The sequence below is a fragment of the Delphinapterus leucas genome, chromosome 16, assembly GCF_059928025.1.
Source record: "Delphinapterus leucas isolate spDelLeu-1000000601 "Yukka" chromosome 16, BTC_Dleu_Yukka2, whole genome shotgun sequence".
Classification (NCBI taxonomy): Eukaryota; Metazoa; Chordata; class Mammalia; order Artiodactyla; family Monodontidae; genus Delphinapterus; species Delphinapterus leucas.
The window spans coordinates 39,506,163-39,527,162 of NC_143144.1; the positions used below are offsets into that span (position 1 = coordinate 39,506,163).

Below are 21,000 nucleotides of genomic sequence, written 5' to 3' on the forward strand. Positions count from 1 at the left end.
CCCAGCACAAACACCCTCCCCTCTTCCTGACACTTTGGGGAAGATTTCCTTTTTGTTGACAGCACCCCCAAATATGCTGGAGCTCTCATCTCTCCCCAGCCTTTGGCCTGGGACTGAGCTTGGCCAGGCTTCACTCCTGCCTGAGCGGGCCTTTTTCTTGGGCTGTCCCCGCCCCATCCCTACTCCCAGCTCTGTGCACTAGGCTGCTTATGCCCTCATCAGGCCCTTCACTTCTTAAGATTCCACCCCGTTTTACACTCCCCTGAGCCCACTCCCACTTCTGACACCTTCCCTTGAGGAAGGCATCGTCACCTCTACTTTCCAGAGAGGACCCCGGAGACCCTCAAGAGCCTCCCCACAGCTCCCTTGGTTCAGGCTCTGAACCCCTGCCTTGGAGGAGGCAGTGGTCCTCCTGTCCCCCACGGGCAGCTCCTCCCCCAGAGGCCCCCGCCCAGCCCCCATCTCTCTTTCTGCCACCTGCCTGACAGCCCCCCACTGACTTGCTATCTTCTACCTCAACCTCACTCAGGTCTCTCTCTCTCTGAAATGCAGAAGACAGGGACACACAAAACCACGTCTTCCCCTAGCTCACCTAACAGGAAGCACAGCCCCTGCTTCTCCTGGGAGCCAGGCATGGGGAGTGCTGTGTCCACGCACTGGCACCAACACACTCCCTGGGTTCCGATCATTTGCATCATGAGCGTCGGAACCTCCCGGCTACTCAGGAGCTCCGTAGCTTCCCACCTCCAGGGCTTTGGGCACATCGCTGGGCCCTCCCAGTGGCCCGCCTAGGATGCTGGCGTGTGATGCTTCCCTCCTGCACCCCAGCCCACACTCGTGGGCTCCCTTGTCTCAGACCCACCAAGGGACCAAGCTCCCCTCCACTGAAGCTCCAGCACTTCAGCACTGCCCACCCCCGCCTCCTGGTTCTGACTGTGCCTCCCCTCTTCCCCCACTGGCCCAGAGCAGAGAGTGGTACACAGAGCAGGTGCCCGACACAGGCCAATGTTCACAAAGGGCCCACACATCTGCTCCACCGGATCCCAGGCGTCCTTGCAGTGAGCCAGTTCTCAGGACAGGGAAGAGCGCTGAGAGGACACAGGACAGCTGGAGGGCAGGGCTAGAGGGGGCGGAGATGGTCTAGCAGCACAGGGTCTGCCAGGGCCAGCGCAGCCAGGGGTCAGTGGGAGCCATGGAGCCGGGGCTGGGGGTCAGAGTGCACACTGAGGGGAGCCCAGGATGGCCCAGCCTGCTCCCAGTGGGAAGTGTCAGCTCCCTGGGCTCTCAACGGACCCCGTCCACCAGGCCTGCCTGGGGGATTAAAGCAGTACTTACCTGTCTGAGGTGAGCTTCATGAGGGTGTGACCCAGTGTGGAGTAGGTGATGAAGGATATTCGCAGGTTAGGGCTGGGGAGGAAGCACGTGCTCATGAGAAGGTGTACGTGACACGGGCTCAAAATTAAGCCAATGAGCAGCCAGAAAGAAGGTACATTCCAATTTCTCTGTTCCTCACCCCAACTCTTCCCCTTTGGGGTCCATTTCCCAAACCCTGGAAGCTCCTATATCTTCAGTGAAGGATTTTAGGAATCTTGGTGAAGGAGGCCTGTGGAGATGCGGTGCCTTCTTGGAAGAAAGTGCCAGGATGGCATCCTGCTCCAACCCTATGCTCCCAACACGCCCCCCGCCCCGAAGTGTCTTTCTCTCAAACACACACACACACACATGCACACAGGTGCACATGCACACACCAGGAGACAGACACCTATGCCCGTGGCATGAGGGCCTCCCAACTGGCTTCTCCTCTTCTATAAAATTCTTTGTACCTTCACTCCTCTTCCTTCCTTCATAGCCCTCCCTGCCTTATCTCTTCTCATCTAGAAAAATCATTCTCTTTCTTGGCAGCTATTCATATACATCCCTCCCTTTCTTCTCCCTGGCCACTGCCTTTTGGTCCATTGACCCTCATTATCTTTTAGCTAAATTGCTACAATAGGTTCATGGATAAGCTCCCTACTGCTCCTCGTTCTTGGTACAAAACATTTTACCCACAATATCAGACTTTCCTTCCTGGGACACAACCTTGATCATGTCAGACCCCTCAAGAATCATCTATAGCTCCCTATTGTTCACAGCAGGACATACAAGTCCCTTGGCCTGGCATTATAAGCCCTGATGGCCTTGGTCCAAATCTGTCCTGTCCAGCCTCACCTCCTAGCCTTCTCCTGAGCTAACCCCCCTCTCCAGCTGAACAGGCCACTCACTGCACAAGAAGTCTCCTTGATGGTTCCCGTTACCCTGTCTTTCCCCATTCTTCAAGACCCAGTTCAAAATTACACATCCTCTGAGAAACCATCCTTGACTTTTTTCCTAAGAATTCTTGCTTTTTCCTTTTAATTTGCCTTATAAGTCCTTCGCCCTTTTCTTTTGGCCCTTGGCACCATTTAACCTGGTGTTTAGTTATCGTGTTACTGGTTTGCCTGTTTCCTCATCTATGAGGTCCTCAAGGGCAGACTGTGTCCCCTACAAGATGGCCCGACTTCCAGGTAGGAGCTAAGAAAGCTGCTGAGACCTGATGGAACCAGTGTTATCTCTTCTGCTTCAGAACACCCCCCTGGGCTCTGTGCTCCTGACCCGAGGGGCTCCCACGGCCACTGAGTCTAAACAGCTGTGTACTCTGCCTGGGAGGGGTAAATACCCTGAAACTTGGAGAAGTCGTACTTGTCATACTTCTTGACCAAATCGTCCACAAAGGTGTAAATGTCCATCCAGTTGTTGTTCACACTGCCTGACCTGAGAATGAAGAAGACCTGAGTCAGACAGATGCGGTGCGTCTCTTGCGTGGGCAGAATTTCTGTCTCCTCAGCTTCCAGCAGACCCTTTAGCAACTCCCCCCGCCCCCCCGCGCCCACCAATGTAGCTGAAGGCTGCCACACTCCCTCAGAGGCCTCAGTGGGTCACCGTCGTGATGACTTCATCAGTGTGAGTGTGGGAAGGGTGACCAACCAGACCTGTGTGCTTGGGACTCAGGAACTTTTAGGGATGAGGGACTTCTGGTGGCAAACTAGGATGGTTGGGCAGGCTTGGTGGAGCTGTTCCACGGGGAATGATGTAGAATGTATTGGTTGGAAAAGCCTCCAGTGATTCTGATATGACTCTTTTGGTCCCTCAATTCCCCTTGGCAATAAACCACTCCTAGCTCTCTACTCCTCTCCTGCCCCTTGAAAAGGTGTGGGGGTGGGCAGGGGTCAGGGCTCTCTGGCACACCATTCCCACAAAAGTCTCTTAGTTGGTCCTATCATTCATTCTGCATCCTCTAGGCTGCATCTAAATCTCTCAACAAATAGTGATGAAACTAAGAATAGATTCTTTTAACATTATCAAGATTATCATTCATTGAGATGTATGTACCAGGCACTTTACATACATGATTTCCAATTCCAGAACAACCCCATGATATCAGCATTATTTTCATTTTCATAAGAAAGTTGAGGCTCTCACAAGTCATGGAATTTTCCACAATTTCCATAGCTAACATGGATCTGAATCCAGATCTCGCCTCAAAACCCATGCTCTACCCATTGCACTGGGCAGATGTGTGTGACACGGTTATGTCCAACAATTGCTGGGTAGCAAACACTAGACTCTGACAACTCCCACAATATAAACTTTCTATCAGAAGCTTCCATGCTAAAGTGCAAGACAACTTTTTAAACTAATGGTAACACCTGAAACTAATATAATATTTTAAGTCAACTATACTTCAGTTAAAAAATAGAACTATGTACTCAACTCAAAAAAAGAGAACACATCAAAATAATTATACACCATGTCCTAATGAGATTTATCCTTGGAATGTGAGCATAGTTCAACACATGCAAATTAAAAAGTGGGACACACTACATTAATAGAATGAAAGATAACAATCCAGATGATCATCTCAATAGATGCATAAAAAGCATTTGACAAATTACAACAACACTTCATGCTAAAAACTTCAAACAGATTGGGTATAGAAGGAACAGACCGCAACATAATTAAGGCCATATACAACAAACCCACAGTTACCATTACACTCGATGGTGGAAAGTTGAAAGCTCTGCTTCTAAGATCAGGTACAAGACAAAGATTCCCACTCTTACCACTCTTATTCAACATAGTACTGGAAGTCCTAGCTAGAGCTAACTGCCATAACAAAGAAACAAAAGGCATTCAAACTGGAAATGAAGAAGTAAGCTTGTCATTATTTGCAGTTGATCTGATTTTGTATATAGAGAATCCCAAAGACTCAACCAAAGACCTGTTGGAACTAAACAATGAATTCTGTAAAGCTGTAGGATATAAAATCAACATACAGAAATCGGGGGTGTGGGGCACGGAGGAACGGAAGGGAATGCAGCCAGCGCTTTCCCTGTCCACTTAGGCACCAGGGAACCTGTTGGGCTCCCGGGCCTAATCCTCTGCCCTCGGAGCCTCCCTTCTACCACGCAGAGCCCAAGCCCCGCCCCTACACCGTCACCCAGGGTCCTACATCTGTATTTGGAGACCTCCTCTGAGAGCCCCTCCAACCCCGCTGGGCCTAAACCCCACCCACACACCCTCACCCGGGGCCTCACCTCCAAACCCCAGAACTTCACACTCCAGAGGTCCCCCACTTTTGGACGAACTGTCTCTCCACTACCGGGCAGGTCCTAAGCAGAAGCCCCACCCCACGCTTGAACGGCGCCCTGCCTAGGGCCCGCCCCCAAGGCCTCTTCTGGCTGCGGCTGCGTGGGTCCTGAGCCTAGGCCCCACCCCAAGCTCAAACATCACCCCCTCCCGCCTACATCCCACCCCACCCTAAACCCTGCCCCTGCCTAAGTTCCACCTCTGCCTAAACTCCGCCCAAACTCCTCTCCCCCATAACCAAGCCTTTTTTTGTTTTGTTTTTCCTTTTTTTGGCTTTTATTCATTTATTTGAATTTTTAGAATTTTATTTTTTTATACAGCAGGTTCTTATTAGTTATCCATTTAATACATATTAGTGTATATATGTCAATCCCAATCCCTTTTTTCCAGTTTTAGATTGGGGTTCTGTTTTACCTTCTTGTTGATTCATTGTTGTTGATTCATTTATATTTTTATTTTTTCTAATAAATCTTTTATTTTTCTAATTTTATTTTATTCTTTATACTTTGTTATTGTTTTGCTTCTTTTGGCTTGTTCCCTCCCCCCCACCCCCCTTTTTTTCTTTTTTCTGTTGTGGTTTTGTTTTACCTTGTGGCAGTTGTTTCAATTATATTTTTATTTTTCCTAACATATTTTTATCTTTCTAATTTTCTTTTGTCTTTTCTTCTTTGTTACTGTACTCCTCCTTTTTTTCTTTTCTTTTCTTTTTTGCTTTTTTGCCTCACCACACAGCTTGTGGGATCTTGGTTCCCAGGACAGAGGTTGGGCCCAAGCTCCTGCGGTGAGAGCTCTGAGTCCAAACCACTGGACTAGCAGAGAACCTCAGACCCCAGGGAATATTGATCAGAGTGAGGCCTTCTGGAGGTCCTCATCTTCACACCAAGACCAGGCTCTATCCAGCTGTCTGCAAACTCCAGTGCTGGACGCCTCAAGCCAAACAACCAGTAAGACTCCTGTCCACAGCCCCACCCATCAAAAAAAAAATGAAACGACAAAAAAATATGTTACAGATGAAGGAGCAAGGTAAAAACCTACAAGACCAAATAAATGAAGAGGAAGTAGGCAGTCTACCTGAAAAAGAATTCAGAGTAATGATAGTAAAGATGATCCAGAATCTCAGAAACAGAGTGGAGAAAATATAAGAAACATTTAACAAGGATCTAGAAGAACTAAAGAGCAAACAAACAGTGATGAACAACACAATAACTGAAATTAAAAATACTCTAGAAGGAATCAATAGCAGAATAACTGAGGCAGAAGAACGGATAAGAGAGCTGGAAGATAAAATGGTGGAAAAAACTGCCAGGGAGCAGAAAAAGAAAAAAGAATGAAAAGAATCAAGGACAGTCTCAGAGACCTCTGGGACAACATTAAATTATGTACCAACAATGTACCAACATTCGAATTATGGGGGTCCCAGAAGAAGAAGAGAAAAAGAAAGGGTCTGAGAAAATATTTGAAGAAATTATAGTCAAAAATTTGCCTAACATGGGAAAGGAAATAGTCAATCAAGTCCAGGAAGTGCAGAGAGTCCCAGACAGGATAAATCCAAGGAGAAACATGCCAAGACACATATTAATCAAACTATCAAAAATTAAATGCAAAGAAAAAATATTAAAAGCAGCAAGGGAAAAGCAATAAATAACATACAAGGGAATCCCCATAAGGTTAAGAGCTGATCTTTCAGCAGAAACTCTGCAAGCCAGAAGGGAGTGGCAGGACATATTTAAAATGATGCAAGGGAAAAACCTACAACCAAGATTACTCTACCCGGCAAGGATCTCATTCAGATTTGATGGAGAAATCAAAAGCTTTACAGACAAGCAAAAGCAAGAATTCAGCACCACCAAACCAGCTTTACAACAAATGCTAAGGGAACTTCTCTAAGTGGGAAACACAAGAGAAGAAAAAGACCCACAAAAACAAACCCAAATCAATTAAGAAAATGGGAATAGGAACATACATATCAATAATGTAATGTAAATGGATTAAATGCTCCAACCAAAAGACACAGACTGGCTGAATGGATACAAAAACAAGACCATTATATATGCTGTCTACAAGAAACCCACTTCAGACCTAGGGACACATACCGACTGAAAGTGAGGGGACGGAAAAAGATATTCCATGCAAATGGAAATCAAAAGAAAGCTGGAGTAGCAATACTCATGTCAGATAAAATAGACTTTAAAATAAAGACAGTTACAAGAGTTAAGGAAGGACACTACATAATGATCAAGGAATCAGTCCAAGAAGAAAACATAACAATTATAAGTATTTATGCACCCAACATAGGAGCACCTTAATACATAAGGCAAATGCTAACAGCCATAAAAGGAGAAATCGACAGTAACACATTAATAGTGGAGACTTTAACTCCCCACTTTCATTAATAGACAGATTATCCAGACAGAAAGTAAATAAGGAAACATAAGCTTTAAATGACACAATAGACCAGATAGACTTAATTGATATTTTTAGGACATTCCACCCGAAAGCAGAAGAATACACTTTCTTCTCAAGTGCTCACAGAATGTTCTTCAGAATAGATCACATCTTGGGTCACAAATCAGCCTTGGAAAATTTAAGAAAACTGCAATTGTATCAAGCATCTTTTCTGACCACAACACTATGAGATTAGAGATCAATTACAGGAAAAAAAAACAGCAAAAAACACAAATACTTGGAGACTAAACAGTGCACTGCTAAATAATCAGGAGATCACTGAAGAAATCAAAGAGCAAATCAAAAAATACCTAGAAACAAATGACAATGAAAACATGATGATCCAGGGCTTCCCTGGTGGCGCAGTGGTTGGGAGTCCGCCTGCCGATGCGGGGGACACGGGTTCGTGCCCCGGTCTGGGAGGATCCCGCGTGCCGCGGAGCGGCTGGGCCTGTGAGCCATGGCCGCTGAGCCTGCGCGTCCGGAGCCTGTGCTCCGCGACGGGAGAGGCCGCAGCGGTGAGAGGCCCGCGTACCGCAACAAAACAAAACAAAACAAAACAAAACATGATGATCTAAACCTATGGGACGAAGCAAAAGCAGTTCTAAGAGGGAAGTTCATAGCAATTCAAGCTCACCTCAAGAAACAAGAAAAATCTCAAATAAACAATCTAACCTTACATCTAAAGCAACTAGAAAAAGAAGAACAAAGAAAACCCAAAGTTAGTAGAAGGAAAGAAATCATAAAGATCAGGGCAGAAATAAACGAAATAGAAACAAAGAAAACAATAGCAAAGATCAATAAAACTCAAGGCTGGTTGTTTGAGAAGATAAAATTGATAAACCTTTAGCCAGACTCAGCAAGAGAAAAAGGGAGAGGACTCAAATCAATAAAATTAGAAATGAAAAAGGAGAGATTACAACTGACACCGCAGAAATACAAGAGATCATAAGAGACTACTACAAACAAATATATGCGAATAAAATGGACAACCTGAAAGAAATGGACAAATTCTTGGAAAAGTACAACCTTCCAAGACTGAACCAGGAAGAATTAGAAAATACAGACCAATCACAGGTAACGAAGTTGAAACTGTAATTAAAAATCTTCCAACAAACCAAAGTCCAGGACCAGATGGCTTCACAGGTGAATTCTATCAAACATTTAGAGAAGAGTTAACACCTATCCTCAAACTCTTCCAAAAAATTGCAGAGGCAGGAACACTCCCAAACTCATTCTATGAGGCCACCATCACCCTGATACCAAAACCAGACAAAGACATCACAAAAAAAGAAAATTATAGACCAATATCACTGATGAACATAGATGGAAAAATCCTTAACAAAATACTAGCAAACAGAATCCAGCAACACACTTAAAGGGTCATAAACCATGATCAAGTAGGATTTATCCCAGGGATGCAAGGATTCTTCAATATATGCAAAACAATCAATGTGATACACCATATTAACAAATTAAGGAATAAAAACCATATGATCATCTCAACAGATGCAGAAAAAGCATCTGACAATATCCAACACCCATTTATGATAAAAACTCTCCAGAAAGTGGGCATAGAGGGAACCTACTTCAACATAATGAAAGCCATATACAACAAATCCACAGCAAACATCACTCTCAATGGTGAAAAACTGAAACCGTTTCCTCTAAGATCAGGAACAAGACAAGGATGTCCACTCTCGCCACTACTATTCAACATAGTATTGAAAGTCCTAGCCATGGCAATCAGAGAATAAAAAGAAATAAAAGGGATACAAACTGGAAAAGAAATAAAACTGTCACTGCAGACGACATGATACTATACATAGAAAATCCTAAAGATGCCACCACAAAACCACTAGAACTAATCAATGAATTTGTTAAGGTTGCAGGATACAAAATTAATGCACAGAAATCTCTTGCATTCCTGTACACTAACAACAAAAGATCAGAAAGAGAAATTAAAGAAACAATCTCATTTGCCATCGCAGCTCAATATCACAAAAACAAACAACCCAATCCAAAAATGGGCAGAACACCTAAATAGACATTTCTCCAAAGAAGACATACAGATGGCTAACAGATACATGAAAAGATGCTCAACATCGCTAATCAATAGGGAAATGCGAATCAAAACCACAGTGAGGTATCACCTCACACGGGTCAGAATGGCCACCATCAAAAAATCTACAAACAATAAATGCTGGAGAAGGTGTGGAGGAAAGGGAACCCTCTTGCACTGGTGGGAATGTAAATTGATACAGTATGGAGGTTCCTTAAAAAACTAAAAATAGAACTACTATATGACCCAGCAATCCCACTACTGGGCACATACCCTGAGAAAACAATAATTCAAAAAGATACATGTACCACAATGTTCATTGCAGCACTATTTACAATAGCCAGGACACGGAAGCAACCTAAATGTCCATCAACAGATGAATGGATAAAGAAGATGTGGCACATATATACAATGGAGTATTACTCAGCCATAAAAAGGAACGAAATTGAGTTGTTTGTGGTGAGGCAGATGGACCTAGAATCTGTCGTACAGAGTGAAGTAAGTGAGAAAGAGAAAAACAAATACCGTATGCTAACGCATATATATGGGATTTAAAAAAGCGGTACTGATGAACCTAATGGACATCAGTACATTTAATAAATGTACTGGACAGGAATAAAGATGCAGACGTAGAGAACGGACTTGAGGGCACAGGGGTGGGAAGGGGAAGCAGGGATGAAGTGAGAGAGTAGCATTGACATATATACACTACTAAATGTAAAATGGATGGCTAGTGGGAAGCTTCTGCATAGCACAGGGAGATCAGCTCGGTGTTTTGTGACGACCTAGAGGGATGGGGTAGGGAGGGTGGGAGGGAAGCTCAGGAGGGAGGGGATATGGGGATATATGTATACATATAGCTGATTCACTTTGTTGTACAGTAGAAACTAACAAAACATTGTAAAGCATTTGTACTCCAATAAAGATGTGAAAAAAACAACAACACAATGAGATACATCTCACACCTGTTAGAATGGCTATAATTAAGAAGACAAGAGATAACAAGCATTGGTGAGGACATACAGAAAAAGGAAACTTTTACACTGTTGATGGGAATGTAAATTGCTTTAGCCACTATGGAAAACAGTATGGAGGTTCCTGAGAAAATTAAATATAAAATTTCCACATGACCCAGCAATCCCACTTCTGGGTATATATCTAAAGGGAATGAAAACAGGATATTGAAGAGATATATGCACTTCCGTGTTTATTGCAGCATTATTCACAATAGCCAAGATATAGACACAACCTAAGTGCTCAATAACAGATGAGTAGATAAAGAAGATGTTGTATGTATATACAATGGAATATAATTCAGCCATAAGAAAGGCCATCCTGCCATTTGTGGCAACATTGATGGACTTTTCACTAAGTAAGATAAGTCAGACAGAGAAAGACAAATACTCTATGATATCACTTATATGTGAATCTAAAAAACCCAACTCGTCACAACAGAGTAAAATGGTGGTTACCAGGGGCTTGGGGGAATAAGAAGTGTTGTTTCAGGGTACAAACTTGCAAATAGTTGACAAATAAATCTTGGATATCTAATGCACAGTTTAGTGAACACAGACAACAATATTTTATTTTAATCATCAAATTTTCTAAGAGACTAGATCTTAATTATTCCAACCACAAAAAAAGAAATAATAGTTATGTGATGTGATAGAGGTGCTATCTAAATTTATTTGACATATGTCAAATATATTTGAATACAAATAATGATTTTTAAAAAGAAAGAAAAAGAAAATCAGGAAAATTACATATATATATATATAATATATATATCATACATGAGAATATTAACTTGTAACCATGAATACCCAGGTAACTGTAAAGAAAATATCTATAATAGATATTGAAAATAGCTTCACACAAAGGAAGTGAAAAGGTAACCAAAACCTGTCGCTACCAAAAAAAAAAAAATCAACTAAACTCAAAGGAAGGTAGAAATGGAGAAAATTAGGGAGAAAAAAGCTGGAAGACATGTAGAAAACAAATAGCAAAGTGTCCGATGTAAGTCCTTCCCTATCAGTAATTACTTTAAATGTACATGGATTAAACTCTCCAATCAAAAGGTACAGATTGCCAGAATGGATCAAAAAAGATGCAACCATATGATGTCTACAAGAGACTCACTTTCAATGTTAAGACACCAGGAGGTTGAAAATGAAAGGATGAAAAGAGATATTCCAAGTAAAGAGAAACCTAAAGAGAGCTGGGATGACTATAATTAACAAACTAGACTTTACATATAAAACTGTTATAAAAGACAAGGAAAGACATTATATAATTACAGGAGGGTCATTTCACTGAGAAGACAAAACAATTATAAACAGATAAGAACCAAATATCAGAGAAGCAAAATTTAGGAAGCAAACATTGACAGACTTAAGGGAGAAACAGACAGTTCTACAGTAATAGTTAGAAACTTCAAAATCCCACTTTCAGTAATAGAACAATCAGACAGAATATAAGAAAATAGAGAAATAAGGGAATAGAGGATGTGAACATCATCATAAGCCAACTGTACCTAACAGATATGTACAGAACACTCTTCTCCCAAACAGTAGAATACACATTTTTCTCAAGTGCATGTGAAATGTTCTCCAGGATAGAGTACCTGTTAGACCACAAAGCATTTCTTTCAAATTTTTAAATGATGGAAATCACCCCAAAACTTAAAATCATTTCCAACCGCAATGAAGTAAACCTGTAAGTCAATAGCAGAAAATAATCTGGAAATTCACAAATATGTGGAAATTAAACAATACCCTTTTAATCAGCAAATTGGTCAAAGAGGAAATCACAGAGAAATTAGAAAATACCAGGAGACAACTGAAAATGAAAACACAACATACCAAAACATACAGTGAAAGTAGAATTGAGAGGGAAATTTGTAGCTGTAGACAAATACATTAAAAAGGAAGAAAAGTCTCAAATGTGTACACTAACTTTACAGCTTATGGAACTGGAAAAAGAAATGAAAACTAACCCAAAGTAGCAGAAGGGAAGAAATAATAAAGATTATAACAGAGATAAATAAAATATAGAATAGATAGAGAAATACCAGTGAAATTAAAAATTGGTATGTTGAAAAGATCAACAAAATTGACAAACCTTTATATCCATTGATTTAAACAAAAGAGAGATGACTCAAATTAATGAAATCAGAAAATGAAGTGGGGGCTTCCCTGGTGGCGCAGTGGTTGAGAGTCCGCCTGCCGATGCAGGCGACACGGGTTCGTGCCCTGGTCTGGGAAGATCCCACATGCCGTGGAGCAGCTGGGCCCGTGAGCCATGGCCACTGAGCCTGCGCGTCCAGAGCCTGTGCTCCGCAACGGGAGAGGCCACAACAGTGAGAGGCCCACGTACCGCAAAAAAAAAAAAAAAGAAAATGAAGTGGGACACTACTACTGATTTTATACAAATAAAAAGGATTATAAGAGAACACTGGAATTTGTAAGCCGGCAAAATAGATAACCTAGATGAAATTAGCAAATTCCAAGAAACACACTTACCTGCCCAAACTGAATCATGAAGAAACAAAAGCTGAATAGACCTATAACTAGTAAAGAGATTGAATCAGTAATCAATAATCTCCCAACAGAGAAAAGTCCAGGACCAGATGGCTTCACAGATTAATTCTACTAATCATTTAAAGAGGAATTAACACTAATCCTTCTCCAAATCTTCCAAAAAATTGAAGTGGAGGGAACACTTTCAAACGTATTTTATGAGGCCAGCATTACCCTGACACCAAAGCCAGACAAACACTTCAAGAAGAGTACAGACTAATATTTCATATGGATATAAATTCAAAAATCCTCAACAAAAAAATCTAGCAGCATCTGAAAAGGTAGGATTTATTTCCACAATACAAAGATGGTTCAACATGTAAAAATCAAACAATGTAATTAATAAAATTAATATATCAGAGAAACCAAACTATGTGATCATTTCAACTGATGTAGAATCACTTGATAAAATCTAAAATTCCTTCTTCATAAAAACACTCATATTGGGAATAGAGAAAAATTCTATGAAAAACATGATAAAGGCTAAACAGCTAACATACCAATGGTGAAGACTAAAAGCTTTTCCCCAAAGATGAAGAGTAGTACAAGGATGCCCGCTTTCATCACTTCTGTTCAACATAGCATTGGAAGTTATAGCTAGAGCAACTAGGCAAGAAAGAGAAATAAAGGCATCCAAATTGAAAAATAAGGAAAAAAGATGTCAACACCTCTGTTCTTGGATAATATAATCTTACATGTAAAAACCCCCAAAGATTTCACAAAAAATGTTTGAGTTAATAAGGAAACTCAGCAAAGTTATAGGATACAAAATCAATGTATAAAAATCAGTTATATTTCTATATACTAATAATGAACATTCCAAGAAGGAAATTAAGAAAACAATTCCATTTACAATATCATCAAACAGAATAAAATACTCAAGAATTAATTTAATCAATGAGGCAAAGGACCAGTACATTGAAAACTAGAATACATTGCTGAAAGAAATTTTAAAATATGTAAATCATTGTTAAAACATAAGGAAAATCATAAAGTTTTCTATGGCAAGACAATCAGACTAAGTCAGAATTGAAACATGCATGACATGCCCCCATTTGTGATGGACCTCTACCAAATATTCATTGTGCTTCTGCATTATGCATTAACCAGACCTCCTCAAGGCACCCTAAAATTCATATGGAATCTCAGGGGATTCAAATAGCTATAAGCAAAATCTTGAATAAGAACAAAGTTGGCAGATTCATATTTTCTGGTTTCAAAATTTAATACAAAGCTATTGTATTAATAGCTTGACCAAAACAGTGTGGTACTGGCATAAGGACAGACCTATAGAACAACGGAATAAAATAGAGAGCCCAGAAATAAACCCTCATATATGTATTCAATTGGTATTTGACAAGGGTACCACCAAGACTATCCAATGTGGGAAATGACAGTATTTTCAACAAATGATTCTAGGAAAATCGGATGTCTACACACAAAAGAATGCAGTTAGATTCTTATCTTACACCTACATAGTATATACAAAAATTAACTCAAAATGGATCAAAGACCTAAATGTAAAAGCTAAAACTAATAAACTTATAAGAAAACATAGGGGAAAAGCTTTATCACATTGGATTTTGTAATGGTTTTTAGATATGACACCAAAAGCACAAACAATAAAGAAAAAAGAGATAAACCAAACTTCATCAAAAGTAAAAACTTTTGTACAACGGATACCATGAAAAAAAATGAAAAGAGAGGGGCTTCCCTGGTGGTCCAATGGTTAAGAATCTGCCTTCCAAAGCAGGGGACACGGGTTTGATCCCTGGTTGGGGAACTAAGATCCCACATGCTGTGGGGCAGCTAAGACCGTGAGCCACAACTACTGAGCCCGCGCACTCTAGAGCCCGCGTGCCACAACTAGAGAGCCCATGTGTCACAACTACTGAGCCTGCACACTCTGGAGCCCATGAGCCATAACTAGAGAGAAGCCTGTGTGCTGCAACTAGAGAAGCCTGCACACCTCAACGAAGAGCCCGCATGCTGCAACTAAGACCGGATGCAGCCAAATAAATAAATAAATATTAAAAAAAGAAAAGATAACCTACAGAATGAAAGAACAATTGCAAATCATATATCTGATAAGAAATTGATATCCAGAATACATAAGAACTCCTACAACTCAACAACCAAAACCAAACAACCCAATTCAAAAATGGGCAAAGGACTTAAATAGACATCTCTACAAAGAAGATATACAAATGGCCATTAAGCACATAAAAAGATGCTCAACATCACTAGTCATTAGGGAAATGTAAACCAAAACCACAATGAGATACCACTTCATGATGGTTATTATCAAAAACAAAACAAAATAAAATAAAACAAAACAAAACTTGGAAAATAATAAGTGTCAGAGAGAATGTGGAGAAACTGAAACCCTTGGACACTGCTTGTGTGACTGTAAAATAGTGCAGCCACTGTGGAAAACAGTATGGCATAGTTAGCATAGTTAAACACAGAATTAAAAGCACAGAATGATCCAGCAGTTCCATTCCTAGGCATATGCCCAAAAGGAGTGAAAGCAGGGACTCAAATAGTTACATGTACACCAGTGTTTGCAGCAGCGCTATTCACAATAGCTCCAATGAGGAAGCAATCGAAGTGCTTATCAACAGATAAAAGGATAAAGGAAATGGTATATACATTAAATGGAATATCATTCAGCCATAAAAAGAACGAAAATTTGATACATGCTACAACATGGATGGACCTTGAAAACATTCTGTCAAGTGAAATAGGTCAGACACAAAAGGCCAACTAGCGTATGACTCTACTTGTATGAGGTGCCTAGAATAGGCAAATTCACAGATACGGAAAATAGGGTAGAGGTTACCACAGGTTGGGGAGAGATGAATGGGAGTTATTGTTTAATAGGTACAGGTTTCAATGTCCTCTGCTGACCAAAGCACATAAGCCATGTCTAGCTCCATGAGGGACTGTGAGGGGTCCTAAGAAGGAGAAAGCAAGACATGAGATGACCCACAAACAGGAGAACACAGATCAGTGGTCTGGCCTGCATAGCCCTATTCTTCCATTCATCCATGCTGTGGGAGGAGCTGTGAAGGTCACAGATATGCTGAGTCTGGATATTACTCTGAGGATGTCCCTTCAGCTGTCATCAGCTCTAGGAACCCCTCATGTGCAGAGTTTCCTTGCCCAAGGTCACTCCCTTCCTCAGGTAGCCACCTGCAGTGACTGATGGCCTAATCATTTGGCCCAACTTGGGACAACCTTGAGGGTGCCTTTCAGCTCCAAAGCTCCTCCCAGTTCAGCCGAGCCTGTCAGGCCTGCACTAAAGCACCACTTAATCCTCCTTCTGTCAGTCCCCTCACACAGGTGTTGATGCCAAGGCACTTCCTACTGAACATCCTGCCTCGCTCTGTCCCTGGTGCTCTGCTTCTCTCCTCTTTGGCCAGCCCCTCTTCTTCCACTCTGCCCCACATGTGGGTGCTCCTCTGGGTTCTGTCTCCTCATTCTCCTCTCATTGGGCACATCCACCCTGGGCTCCTACCTGCCTTTCTCCAGCTGCCTGGGACCCCCTTGGACCCTTCTCTTTTTTACTCCAGCTGCTGCTTCCAGTCTTTCCTTTTCCTACCCATCCTCCCCAGGGCAGCCAAGGGGTTCTTCTGAAAATGCAGATCTGATCCATTTCTCCTCTGATAAAATGTGAAGAACACACCACCTACATGGGCCCAGGGCCACATCATTGGCCTGTGCCCCTCCTTTCTCCTTCTCCCCCACGCCCAACTTCTACACACCTGGATCCTCTGGGATCACCTGAGGGCCTCATTCCTCAGGCCTTTGCACAGGCCACTCCCTTAGCCTGCAGCTCCCTGGCCTTCATAGGCCACTGGCCAGTACTGTGGGCACATGGGAGGGTCTGTCATTTTCATCCAATTCAGCCTAACGAAGGAACCAATGAATAAGGAATCTAATGAAGGAGCTGAGAGTGAACCACTCAAGACCTTCCTGCAGGTGAGACACTGGTTTTGCTTCTAACCACTGGAGGGGTTCTCAGGGGCCCACCCAGTCTTGGAGTCTTTGGAATGGCTTTGGAATGGCTTTTGGAATCAGATACTCTAGGGTTTTAATTCCAGCTCCACGTTTTCCTATCTGAGGATTTTGGTGGTTATTCCCAGGCCCTGAGCAGCTTCCTTTCCTCATCTGTAAAATAGTGGTAATAACATTTACACATAGTTGTTAAGAAGACGCAGTGATAAGGCTGATTTCCTACTCTACCCTTACCCTGAGTCTAGGGACACACCTGGTCTCCATCCATCCATTCTGTCTGGAATTCTGTGGCCTCTACCTTCAAAAGAGCTCCATCATCGCCACCCGTACCTACTGGTCCACACCACCATCATCTCCTCCCTGGATCCCTGCACGAGGCCCCTCGTTGGTCTCCTGCCAGGCTCTGCCCTTGTGTCCTTTAACTGTGACCCTTTTAGAAACAGTGCAATCACACAGCTCCTCTGCTCAAACGGCACCTACCCTCTCCCACCTCCTCACCTTCCAGTCTGTCAGCATAGCCTTTCTTGAGCACATCTTTAGAAGAGCCCCTCCCTCAGCACTTCCCATCCTCCTGTCCTGATTTTCCCCCTGGTGTTTATCCCCATCTAACACAATATTTCCTCTCTGATTCATTTATTTCTTGTCTCCTAATATGAAAGCTCTAAGAGGATGAGGACTTTTTCAAGTTTTGTTTGCTGCCTTATTCCCACTGCCCAAAACAGTGACTGGAGTATGGCAGTTTTCCAGTAATTATTTCAGTGAGTAGATGAACAAGGGAATGAGAGAATGAATAAGACTGTTCGCTAATGGATGAAAGATCCAGAGAACCTTGGGAGTGCCACCAGCAGAGATGTCTGACCCATACCCCACCTCCCCACAAAGGGCACATGCAGAGAGAGTGAGCCACGGAGTCAGGGCAGGATCAGGGGCCCCTGCAGTGCCGGGGAGTTCCCAGGGTGTGTGACTCTGCCTTCCCTGGAAGTTTATTTTATGCTCATCCTCCACGACTGCATCTGACACATGCTGGGCAAACCAGCATATAAACTCCCCTTCATCCTCATCACAACCTGGTGAGGTGGGTATGAAGTCCCCATTGTACAGATGGGGACACTGAGGCAGACAGAGGTGAGGCGACTTGCCCTAGGCCGCATGACTGATGAGTGGAGACTGCCTGACTGCAAAGCTGGGGCTGCCTCCTCAGTGGTCATTATTCCCCTCTCCGCAAGAGTAGCAGGGGACATCAGGAGGAAGGCTGTCCTCACATTCTGGGAAAATCTTGTCAAGCTGGTTTTCTTCAGCTAGACTAAAAGAGCATAGTCCTAGGGAGTGCTGTTCCTTCCCTGGGGCTGAGGAGTGTGTACTGTGCTCTCAGGCAAGCCTGGCCTGGCCCACTGTGGCCAAGCTGCAGGCCTACTCCTCCCTGATGGCCTGGGGCTGAGAAATGGGTGTGCAGGGCCTTCTTTTGGACATCCCCAGCTCCCCTTCTCATTTGCAGAATCCAGCAGGATTCAGACCTGGCCAGCCTGAAAGGCAAGTGTCTTACTGACAGTAAGGGGCGGGGTCTGTGGAGCAGCTTCAGTCCTGGAGCCTGACTAGGACTGAGCTTGAGTTGCTCCCCTTTCTCTCCTGCCCTCCCAGCCTTCATGGGAAGACCCACACCCTTTACGTTGAACTACAGCTACACCAGCTATGTCAGAGGGATCAGTGCTGCCTCCCAGCACTTAAGAAGCCAAAGGAGGCAGGAGGTGGGGGAGGGGGGTGGGTGAGAGGGGTGGGAAGTGGGGACAACCTGGCTCAGGAAGCCATTTCTCTGGTGCCTTTCGAGTCCCCCTACCTCACACCCTTCTTGGAGGAGAGGAAAGGGGAGCATCCTTCCACTATTTAATGTTTTGCAGCAAACTAACTTTGATTGACATTGAGCAAATGATTTAGTACGCCCAGCCTCAGTTTCATCACCTTAAAGTAGGGATATAGAACTACTTCCTCAAGCTCTTGGTTGTTCTTAGTGTTCAGCACATCCCTGAAACATAATAAGTGACCCACCTGTCCCCAGAGCCCTTCCCCATCCATCCTGGGGCTGTGCTGCGCCCACACTGGGCTTGACTGCAGACAGCAGGGGTGTGGGCAGTGGCACTGTAACAGGGTGGCAGCTGACAGGACCCTTTGGACTCGCTGCCACTCTCTGGAAAGGCTGTGACCCAAAGAGGCTGTCACCCCCTACAATGCCCATACATCCCCAACCCCAATGCCCAAGAGGGGAATCACTACCACCCTGGGCAACAAGATGTGCCCAGGGCATCTCAGAATTCCTGCCACTGAACCGTGAGGAGGGGATTTCTCTTCTAGCAAGCAGGGCGCTCCCACCTCTACTGCCTCTGCTTAGAAGCTAGTGGGCTGGGGCACACATCCCCCCCAGTCATCAGTCTCCACAGAGAATAAGAGGAATCAGAGGAAGTACAAATTGGGATGCTGGAATTAGGGAAACACAGGAAGCCTGGGTTCTGTCACCCTCACCAGCCTCTGGGCTACTTCACCCAAACTCTGGGAGCCTGCTCCCCTTTCCAGGAGATTGCATATGCAAATACTTTCCCTGCTTTATATCCCAGTATTGTTTTGAGGATGGCAGATGTGCAGTAACGGGCTTTGGGGACCATAAAGTGCTTCAGTGATATTGGGAGTCAAACCACTGTTATTACCGAATAAGTAAAATTTATCCTCAGTCCCACAGAGGAGTTGAAAATGGAACCAAGGCAATCTCTCCAGTCTGAAGACCAGCCCATCCCTTTCCTTCCTTGAGGGCCAGAAGGTACCTAATGTACAGCCCAGGTTTCCCAAAGCCACATGCAGAAAGACCAAAGTGTCCAGAAAGTGCACACAAACTGTAATGTGGATCTCTAAGTAGTCAAAGAAAGAAGCAAAACATTTAGAACCAGCAAAGCAAAGGACTTTCTAAGCAGTGACACTAGGAGAATGCCTAACAGATGACACGGCAATCTCTCTGGGGCCCAGGAAAAATGGAGGTCATTCGGTTAAAAACAAAACAAAAAACACAACCCCAAACCCAAAGTGAGCTTCTCCCAAGGGCTGAGAAGATAGCGCCTAGCAACCACCTGCCCCTCCAGCTGTTTAAGGGGCATGCAGGCCACAGGTCCTAGTCAAGCTGAGAGCCATCCAGAAACCTATGGTGGCCTTTTTTCCTTTCCCAAAGAAAAAGTCCCAGGAAACGAATGACCGGGTCACTCCCTCTGCCTCAGGGCAAGGAGGGAGGCCACAGAGGTCTGACCAAGACTACTCCACCCTCTCCCCTCACAGAAGCTGGCGTCTGTTTAAGCCAAGTCTTGCCCACACTGACATCAGAGACAGCACTACTACTACCAATGGCGCCGTCAGGGGCAGGGGGGCCACTCACATATCCAAGATGAAGTAGAGGTCAAAAGAGCTCTGGCAGGAGTTCTCGTCTTTTGCCCGTCTCTTCCGGGTCCAGGTGCTGGGGCCGCGGAGGTGGTGGAAGGTTCCCGCGTCCTGGATGAGGTGGCGGTAGAGGTTCCCCCAGTCCAGACTGAGGTGGTGGAGGTCCTTCCAGCCTGGACCGTCGTGCTGCAAGCTCCCCGCGCTCAGCAGCGGCGGCGGCAGCACCAGCAGCAGGAACAGCGTGGGCCCCGGCACGCCAGACCCGCTGCTTCCCATTTTTTTTGGCTGCCCCTGCGGCCCCCCTGGACGCCGGCCACTCAGGCCACCTGAGGCGCCGGCCTCTGCTGTGTCTGCGCGTTCCCAGGGTCCTCGGCCCCTCTAGCCCTTTCCCCAAAGCTGTGAGCCTCCCCCGGTACCTGCCCTGAGGGCGGAAGAGGCAAAGATGGCTGGCCTTGGGGGATGGCCCACTACCTGCTCGGCCTGCCCCCAGCCCCAAGGAGGCAGAATTCCCTGTGATGTCCCTTATGATGGACAGGAAGGTTGGCATGGTGACTTTGTGACATGCAGATCTGCTCAGTGTCCTGCCTGTTGACAATCCCAGGGGGGAGTCAGGGGCTCTTTGGAGGGGCAGTAAGATGAGGCCTCCGTTTGTTCCTCATCCCAGACCCTCTCAGGTGGCCATTAAAATCCTGGAGAAATCCTGCCTTTTTGTCAGCTGAAACAGGGCAGCTGAGGTGGCTTAGATGAGGACATCACTGTGGGGGAGGAGGTCCAGGAACTGGGAGTGTAGAGTGTTGCAGTGGTCATTCATGTGACCCA

The 21,000-nt window shown here is 44.3% G+C and overlaps 1 protein-coding gene across 1 annotated transcript in view; it reads right to left on the reverse strand.

Moving 5' to 3' along the window:
• Positions 1-20,457, reverse strand: part of ANTXRL (ANTXR like) — a 44,874-nt gene extending 24,417 nt beyond the window's left edge. Inside the window, exons 1-3 of the mRNA XM_089897798.1 lie at positions 20,180-20,457; positions 2,719-2,790; positions 1,336-1,407 (exon numbers count right to left, since the gene is read on the reverse strand). Of these exons, the coding sequence (XP_089753924.1) occupies positions 1,336-1,407; positions 2,719-2,790; positions 20,180-20,457 (422 nt within the window). The remainder of the gene's footprint in view (positions 1-1,335; positions 1,408-2,718; positions 2,791-20,179) is intronic.
• Between the last annotated feature and the right edge of the window lie 543 nt (positions 20,458-21,000).